This window comes from Atta cephalotes (genome assembly GCF_000143395.1).
Source record: "Atta cephalotes unplaced genomic scaffold scaffold00095, whole genome shotgun sequence".
NCBI lineage: Eukaryota > Metazoa > Arthropoda > Insecta > Hymenoptera > Formicidae > Atta > Atta cephalotes.
This window is the reverse complement of record NW_012130159.1, coordinates 118695-127463: the sequence shown is the minus strand read 5'-3', so window position 1 is coordinate 127463 and position 8769 is coordinate 118695. Positions and strand designations below refer to the sequence as shown.

Here is an 8769-nt window from a genome sequence, read left to right as displayed (position 1 = left end):
ACGTAACGTTAACCGTAACGTAACGTAACGTAAACTAACGGAACGAGTACGTAGTATATTATTATTCTACTACTACTATATATATATATATATATATATATATATATATACATACTTTCTAATTTATTTACGGAGAGATCCCCGAGCTAGATTTGCTTTCCTGTTTGCTATTACTCGTAATATAATAAATTCAAAAAAGAAAACTATTGAGAATCGGTGAGATTATCGGTGGAACGGCACGAATCGGTCCAGTAATTATGCGGTTCTTTCAGGAATTGATAAAACAAAAGCCCGTAGAGGAGTGCTGCAAAGGCTACACCGAGACCACAAATGGCAGTCGTTGCATTCCAGTCTGTTCCGAGGATTGCCGCCACGGGACTTGCATCGCGCCTGACATCTGTAAATGTGAATCGGGATATGGCGGTCCGTTATGTGATTTTAGTGAGTTTCTTATTGTTTTATTACTAATAATAATGACGGAACGCACGCATTTCAGTAATATCCGGCGACTCAAGTACTCTTTTGCGTATGTTTCACTTGTGATGCAATAATCTGACATAAATAATAACATATTGGAATAACGCATAGAGATAAAAAAGATGTTAAACATACAAGCTAATGAAAACATTAAAATCTAAAAATGTTTATTTTGATGATAATGACACCTCGAAATTAGGAATAATAATCATGAATGTTTAACGTATCGTTTGTTTTAGAATCTTAAAACTGAAGTTAAAGAAGTTTATTAAAAATTTTCATAAAATTATGTGAATTGAAAACATAATAAAAATTTTTTTTCTTCTTTTTTCTGTAAAATTTTTAATTTTGAACTCTTTTAAAAACAATTTTTGAAAGAAATTATTTCAAAAGTTGAAAAGTGTATACTTTCTGAAATAAAAATACTTTTTGTTCAATAATTTTTGTCCAATAATATTTCATCAAATTGCGTTTTAAAGTAAAGTAAAAATATTGAGAAAATATCAAAATAATTTTAATTTTATTATAATTATATTTAAATCTTAATTAAATTATATCTAAATTTAATTAAATTAAAAATTAAATTAAATTTAGATATAATTTATCATAAATTAAATTGCTAAATTAAATTAAAAATTAAATTAAAATTAGATACTAAATATTATATAAATGAAACTAAATAACAAATTTATCTCTTCCTTTTAAAGTACATTTTTAAATTTCTATAATTTTTGTTTACTGAGGTATTTAATATTTTGTGAAATACAAGAAAATTGCAAACATTCTTAAATTTATGAACGGTAGTAAATACTCTTTTATTGCGTTTAAAATGTCGACTTTTTGTTAGAATATTTATGTCCAAGAATTATTTTAAAAATTGGTGAAAGAGCACATAGTGACTTCCTGCTTCGACAAAGATAAAAAGTCTGTTTAAAAAGCGGAGCTTTACACAAGGTAATTTATTTTTAACTCTTGTATGAACAGAGTGTCCGTCGGGTAAATGGGGCAGAGATTGCGAGATGGATTGTAAGTGCCAGAATGGGGCCGCATGCGATCCGTTTGATGGCAAGTGCATGTGTACCAGGGGCTGGACCGGAGTGTACTGCGATCAAAAGTGTCTTTTTAACCGCTATGGACAAGATTGTGCCGAAGAGTGCCGTTGCAGTAACGGTGGGAGTTGCCATCATATTTCTGGTGAATGCCATTGCACCTCCGGTTATACAGGCCCACTGTGAGTTTCATATTTCTTTGTTTTTCTGGGAGTTTCGTAAATTTATCAAAATTTTCTTATTTAAATTATAAATATCTATCCATTTATGCCTTTTGCATATTTTTCGAAAGATTTCCTAAAAGAATAATATTCCAAAAAGATTTTTGTTTTAAAAATATAATAACCAATTAAAAATGTAATTAACGACTCTGATAAAAAAATGTTCAGAATATCTCATATTTTTAAGAATTTTTCATATTTTAAATATTTAAATTTATGAAGATTTCTGAAAAAATACCTTGAACTTCTATAAAGAATTCTAAAAAATAATCTAAATTTTCTCATTTTTGAAAAGTGTTCCAATTCATATAAAAATCTGAGAAATTTTTTAAAAAGTTACAAATTACTCAGAAATTTTAAAAAATTTTGAAATTATATAGAAATATTGAAAAAAATTATATGAAGAATTCTAAAAAATATTTTTATGAGGGAAAAGTATCGATCGTTAATGATCACTATGATGTGTCAACTATCATACCACTATTGTGTTACACAGATGCAATGATTTATGTCCTATGGGCAAGCATGGCGAGGAATGCAAGTCGGAATGCCGTTGTCAGAATGGTGGATCCTGCAATCCTATGACCGGTGAATGTTACTGCACACCCGGTTGGACAGTACGTGAGACTTAGCACAATTGAATATGAAGTGTATCTCGCGACACATATGTAAATTTTATATGCAAATTTGATTTGCCAGGGTTCGGTCTGCGCAAATCGATGCCCGGAAGGTTTTTGGGGCAAGAACTGCTCTCAGTCCTGCGATTGCTATAACGGAGCTGGTTGTAATCACATTATGGGCAAGTGTCAATGCAAACCGGGTTTCTACGACGACAAAGTATGTAAACGACAATTATTCTGATTAAATAATGTCTTTAAATCAAAATAATTGATATTCTTTTTTTTCTCCAACGCGACGATTAGTGTTTAAAAGTTTGTCCCGAGGGCACGTTTGGACTGAACTGCACAAACAACTGTACTTGCGAAAATGGTGCTACGTGCAATCCTACTAACGGCACTTGTGTATGCAGTCCAGGTTGGACGGGTAAATTGTGCAGTCAAAGAGCCTGCAAGGACGGTTTATATGGTCCCAATTGTGCAAAAGTGAGTCGTGGCTTCTTAGAAAACTATTCTTGAAAATTTTGTTTCAATGTCTTGACTAATCGTAAATTAAATTAAATTTGCAGGTTTGCGAATGCGAGAACGACAAAACCGAACTTTGTCATCCTTGGACTGGATATTGTTCTTGCAAAATGGGATGGGACGGCGAAACCTGCGCCAGGCCATGTCCCTTATATACATACGGAAAAGGTTGCCAGAATCGTTGCAACTGCAGAAACAATGCACAATGTTCACCCATCGATGGTACTTGCATTTGCGCGGCCGGATATCGCGGAAAGGATTGCGGTGAATTATGTCCCGCAAACACCTTCGGAGAAGATTGTGCGCAGAAATGCGCCTGCAAAAACGGAGCTAGCTGTTCAGCTGAGAATGGACGTTGCAACTGCACAGCTGGTAAGCATAATTGTATATAACTCGAATGATTACTCCCAGTGGTTTGTAAACTTGTTTAGAGATTTTTTTAAATGCATTATTATATATTTAGAAAAGAAAATTTCTATAATAGTCAATGTGTCTCAAACGGTCCACACAAGTATTTATATTAATTTAACATATGTGAATATATTAGCAAATAATATAAATATTATGTAAAATATTAACACAAAAAATATAACACAAAAAACATAACTATTTCTAATTATCTCATATTTCTTCAACGAAATTAACATTTCTAATATGTTAAATTAACACGGCTCAGTAAAATTAATATTGATGATATTTAATTAATACATTTTATTTATTTATCTTAGAATTTTTAAATAAAAATTATTTTTATGTTATTTTTTCACTTGCTCATAAATTGTTATTTTAATACTAAGAAATGTTGAATATTAATTTAACATAAAATATTTAAAATATTTAAAATAATACAATCACATTATGTTAAATTAACATATCGGATATTAAAATTCACTCTTTTAGACGACACAAATACCGTTTTATCTTTGCCAAGAAGAATAGAACGACATTTGTATCATCTAAAATGAAAGCAATTTATCATATATGTAATCAATTACAATCACAAAACTTTCAGTTTGCTTTTTCTAAAAATTTTTGATTATTCTTCTTAATTTTACCTTTATTGTCTCTTGAAGTATTGTCAATATTTCACAATTACCTTGCATAATATTTTTGCATGGTATCAGATAGTTGCCTCCTTTTAACGTTTCTCATAGTGTTTTTCATTGCTCGCGTAGAACTTACATAATAACTTACATAATATTATAATTATTCAGTAGAATTATTTATTAAGTCCAGTTACGAATTTCCGATGGAGAAGATATTCGATATTCTGTATGGTAAGTACTATACAGATTATATGTATCTCTGTGACATTTTGCCAGGATGGGTCGGAGTTTTGTGCGATCGTCCCTGCGACGACAAGTCATATGGCAAGGATTGCGAGGACAAATGCAAATGCTTTAATAATGCTGCCTGCAACCCGCAAAATGGTAAGGCAACTGAATAGTAGACCCTATCGATTCGACTTCGCAAATAGAGTTGGTGAAATTTTACACCGATATTATTAAAAAAGAAAATGTACAAAGAATACGCGACAAAATCCTTTAAATTCTCTCTCAGCACCTGCACCAAAAACACGCGTTATTTTATCTATACACACACGCAGGCACGTGCACATGTGCAGCTGGCTTCACCGGTATACTATGTCAGGATCGTTGTAAAAAGGGCTTTTTTGGAAACGGATGCAATCAGAGTTGTGACTGTGTCGAAGAAAATACCGTGGACTGTGACTCCGCTACCGGGCGTTGCATCTGCAAGCCAGAATGGCGAGGTTTGTTGAATTTATTTTCGCGTCCGATCATCAATCAAAAATTTTGCACATTGAGATATAATTTTACGTTATTGAGACAACAGAAAAGTTATTGTTAAGCGACTGTGAAAAATATTATTCGTAAACATATATCGCATATATTACGGTCTAATAATAATTAATACAAAGAACAAAAGAAGCGGTAAAATAACATAAAAAAAAACTGCTTTAATGGCCAGCGAAGAATCGTTTCTCGAGACGAGTTTTGCTTTAACATCAAAACAGGGGTACGATGCGAAACAAAGTGCCCAGAGGGTCTTTACGGCAAGGATTGCCACTCGCATTGCGAATGCATGAACAATAGTTCGTGTGATCCCACGACCGGAAGTTGTGTCTGCGCTAGGGGTTGGCAGGGCCCCGATTGCTCGCAACCCTGCAATGAAGGATGGTACGGACTGGGCTGCAGAGAAAAATGTCCGGAGAAAATGAATGGTAAAGAAGATTAATATCCAAGACGTAAACGCATGATGTCATGTGTGTGCGTTGAGTGTGACCCGCCATAACACATTAAATTTGCATGATTTTTTGACAGATCAATTGTATTTGTAGATAACATAATTAATTGTCTTGTGATAGGTTTAACATCCTAAATTTATGTTGAATGTTATGTCATTCTTATAGTTATCATATATTAGAGTAATTTCTCAGTTTCATAATTCATAACATCAAATGAAAACATTCACTTGATCTTTCTCTCTGGAACATATGTATTTTTATGTAAGTTTAATCGTTTGCTGTGTATACATTGATCACAATGCGAAAGGAGTGAAAAAGAAGAAATTAGATCAAATTGTAAGACGAATTTTTTCCACTTACGATAACATTGTAACATTCGATGTAGAAAAGATGCTTGGATGTGGGTTTTCTTTTATATACTTTGCAATACAACTAATTTGAATTTAAAAAAAGAGTTTGCCCACTGCTTGCGCAAACGCTGACGCAAACGGTAGAAATAACACTCCATTTCGATCTTTGTCATCAATCGCTTTTATACCATTGAATGCTTTACTTTTATTGATTGTTAATATATGTATTTTACATTTAGTTAAAACAAACATGGTGGAAAGGATAATAATTTCAATGATTATATCGTACATTGAAAAATCAAAATTTTTCCATGGAAATTCCTCTATGTTAACAATAAATTTTTCAGCATCGTTGTTTCTCTTCTTAGGAAACATGACTTGCGATCACGTTACCGGTGAATACGTCTGCCGTCCGGGATATCTGGGTCTTACCTGTGAACATCCATGTCCACCCAATCGTTATGGGCTAAACTGCGCGAACCGTTGTCATTGTAAAAACGGCGGGGAATGTCATCACGTAACAGGCATGTTGAGAACTCGCGACTCTTCCTGAAACATACAATGAATACATCTATACTTAAACTTTTATCTGCAGTTCGAAGGATAATACATATATAAATATCGTATATTTTCGATCCTATTTTTATCATTGAAATATATATTTTAATTAGGTGTATGTCAATGTCGACCTGGCTGGCAAGGTGAGTATTGTCAAATACCTTGCGCGGAGGGCACATATGGCGTAAATTGCACACAGCATTGCAAGTGTCAGAACGGCGGTAAATGCAGATCCAATGACGGACATTGTCGATGTTCACCTGGATGGACTGGAACCAGATGTACTGAAAGTAGGTTTGAAAAGCTGTGGACTGTAATGTCCAGAAAAGAATGATATATCAAACTATATTATATATTCAAAATGGTTCTTAAGTATTCTAAAAGATTTTAAGGGATAATTTTTCATATTAATTTAAACTTTATATTGAGATTGTATCCAAAACGGCTTAATTAATTTCAATTAATTTCAATTAATTTCAATTAATTTCAAAAATGCTCGCTTATCATTGAATAAAAAATAATACATGACTTCAAACATTAAATCTTCGTGTTCTTAAAACATACACAAAATTTCAAAATAATCTGAGTGAGTTTCGAAATTTTTAGGAAAAACGAAATTTTTCCTTTAACTTTTAACTTGTATTTTTAAAACTAAGCTTTCAGACATATAGTCATAAAATTTTTGTTTTGAATAAATGTGAATAAATCTTTTAAAATATTTTTCAAATATATTAAAATTTTTTAATATATTATATGTATATATTATATTAATTATATTAAAAATTATAATATAATATATAATTTTATATTATGTAATATTATAAAAAAATATAAAAATATAAAAATATATAAAAATATATATATATATATATATATATATATTATATTTTATTATATATTTATTAATATATACGGATTAATATACAGATTTAAGAACCTCTATTAATAAATTTTTATTATTAATAAATTTATATTTACATACGATATTTGCCAATTTCAGTTTGTCCGGAAGGATATTATGGTGACCATTGTATGGAATCTTGCGAATGTAAAAACGATTTCTTCATGTGTCATCCAGCTGAAGGTTGTATTTGCAGGCATGGATATACAGGTACATTATTAAAGTGCGCTCTTAAAGAAGTAACTCTGTATAAAAAATTGTGGATTTCCCGCTAGTGACTGATAAATTATTTTTATTAGGTGAGAACTGTGACGAGCAGCTATTCTCTCGTAATATCCAAGAGAAGGAAGATGGCGGATACGGGCATATTGTAGGAGCCATATTTGCGACTATTGTTATAATTGGTGTTTTGTTCGCTGCATGGATGTACCATCGTCGCCGAGTGGCTGATCTCAAGAGCGAGATAGCTCAGGTGCAATACACAGCTGAGCCTGTATCTCCGCCAGGTAAATTAAATATTTCTTTATTTTTGATCGTAAAAATTAAAATTTTATTAAATTAAAAATTTATTTATACAATCGCCGAAGAATTTAATTTTCCAGCACAGAAATCTAAAATATTATAACTTTTGCCATAGATCGAAATCAATTCGACAATCCAGTATATGCGTATCAAGGGTCCTCAAAGTTCGACGATGGCACTACTACGTTGCTGAACAACTTCCAATTCCGGAATAATTTCCACAAAAATATAAACACTGAGAAGGCTAAATTTGGTTTAGGCAGTTGTACTGATGATGAAGACGATTGTAAAGGTATATTATTTCCATTAACGATAAAATAAAATAAAGAAAAGTTTACACGACTACAATTTATTACTGCTTAGGAGCATACGGGCTGCAATATGATTTGAAGAATAGAGATGCCGATATGGGAAATCCAAATTTGAATGTGTATCACAGCATCGATGAGATGGACGGCAAGAAAGTTGAACACGTCTATGATGAGATTAAGCAGAACAATGAATCGGAATATGACGAGCTAAATCAGCCGCGGCCAGTAAGCTGGAATATAAAGCCTCATTCGAGTCGGACAGCCAATGGCTTCCTACCTAAGTCGTGCGACAATCCGGGACCTAGCAAAGTGATAGACAAGGATCCGGAATTAGGCGATACCTAAAAATTCGACGTAGCGTTTCCTCGCGTTTCGTTTTTAACTGCCCAGCTCCTGTATTCTGTAACTGCAAATATTTTATATAGTAAAAAAGTGCAACTGTCGTTATGAGCACATAAGGACTGCATAACGAGTTACAGAATACAGGCCTAGGTTTGAATGAGCTTTATTTACGCTCGCGGTCGGAAGACTGTGTTCTCTTTTCATAAGGTGCAAATAAGGATGAGTGATACAGCACCAATATATTAAATATCGATATTTTTGGATCGACTTTTCTCGATATTTTGTATTTCGACATTTATGTATATCGACATTTGAATAGGAATACGAATTTTTGATACGTTAAGTATTAAGTAGTTTAATACTAATTGAAATTGGATTGAAAATTAATCAATCAGAGAAAAATTTACTAAACTTTAGATTAGATTAATTTTTCTATTGTCTCCTATGCAGAGCGCACAGAATGTAACGATACTTGTCGCGCCCACACAACCCAGCGAGAAATGATCGTCACTTCAACATCAAATTGATGCCGAATCAAAATATGAATTCAACGTCGATTAGACATCTATTTGATAAGTTCATTTCTTGCTAGGAAGGACGTCCAAATGTGTGTTATCTGATTTAAAAAAA

The 8769-nt window shown here is 32.3% G+C and overlaps 1 protein-coding gene across 1 annotated transcript in view; it reads left to right on the top strand.

Moving 5' to 3' along the window:
- LOC105624921 (multiple epidermal growth factor-like domains protein 10) overlaps positions 1 to 8142 on the top strand; it is a 9395-nt gene extending 1253 nt beyond the window's left edge. The window contains exons 3-17 of the mRNA XM_012206263.1: positions 273 to 441; positions 1462 to 1708; positions 2244 to 2364; positions 2447 to 2584; positions 2671 to 2850; positions 2934 to 3261; positions 4212 to 4319; positions 4496 to 4660; positions 4925 to 5131; positions 5874 to 6029; positions 6177 to 6353; positions 7064 to 7174; positions 7264 to 7470; positions 7602 to 7778; positions 7850 to 8142. Coding sequence (XP_012061653.1) covers positions 273 to 441; positions 1462 to 1708; positions 2244 to 2364; positions 2447 to 2584; positions 2671 to 2850; positions 2934 to 3261; positions 4212 to 4319; positions 4496 to 4660; positions 4925 to 5131; positions 5874 to 6029; positions 6177 to 6353; positions 7064 to 7174; positions 7264 to 7470; positions 7602 to 7778; positions 7850 to 8142 — 2784 coding nt within the window. The remainder of the gene's footprint in view (positions 1 to 272; positions 442 to 1461; positions 1709 to 2243; positions 2365 to 2446; positions 2585 to 2670; positions 2851 to 2933; positions 3262 to 4211; positions 4320 to 4495; positions 4661 to 4924; positions 5132 to 5873; positions 6030 to 6176; positions 6354 to 7063; positions 7175 to 7263; positions 7471 to 7601; positions 7779 to 7849) is intronic.
- The last annotated feature ends 627 nt before the right edge of the window (positions 8143 to 8769 follow it).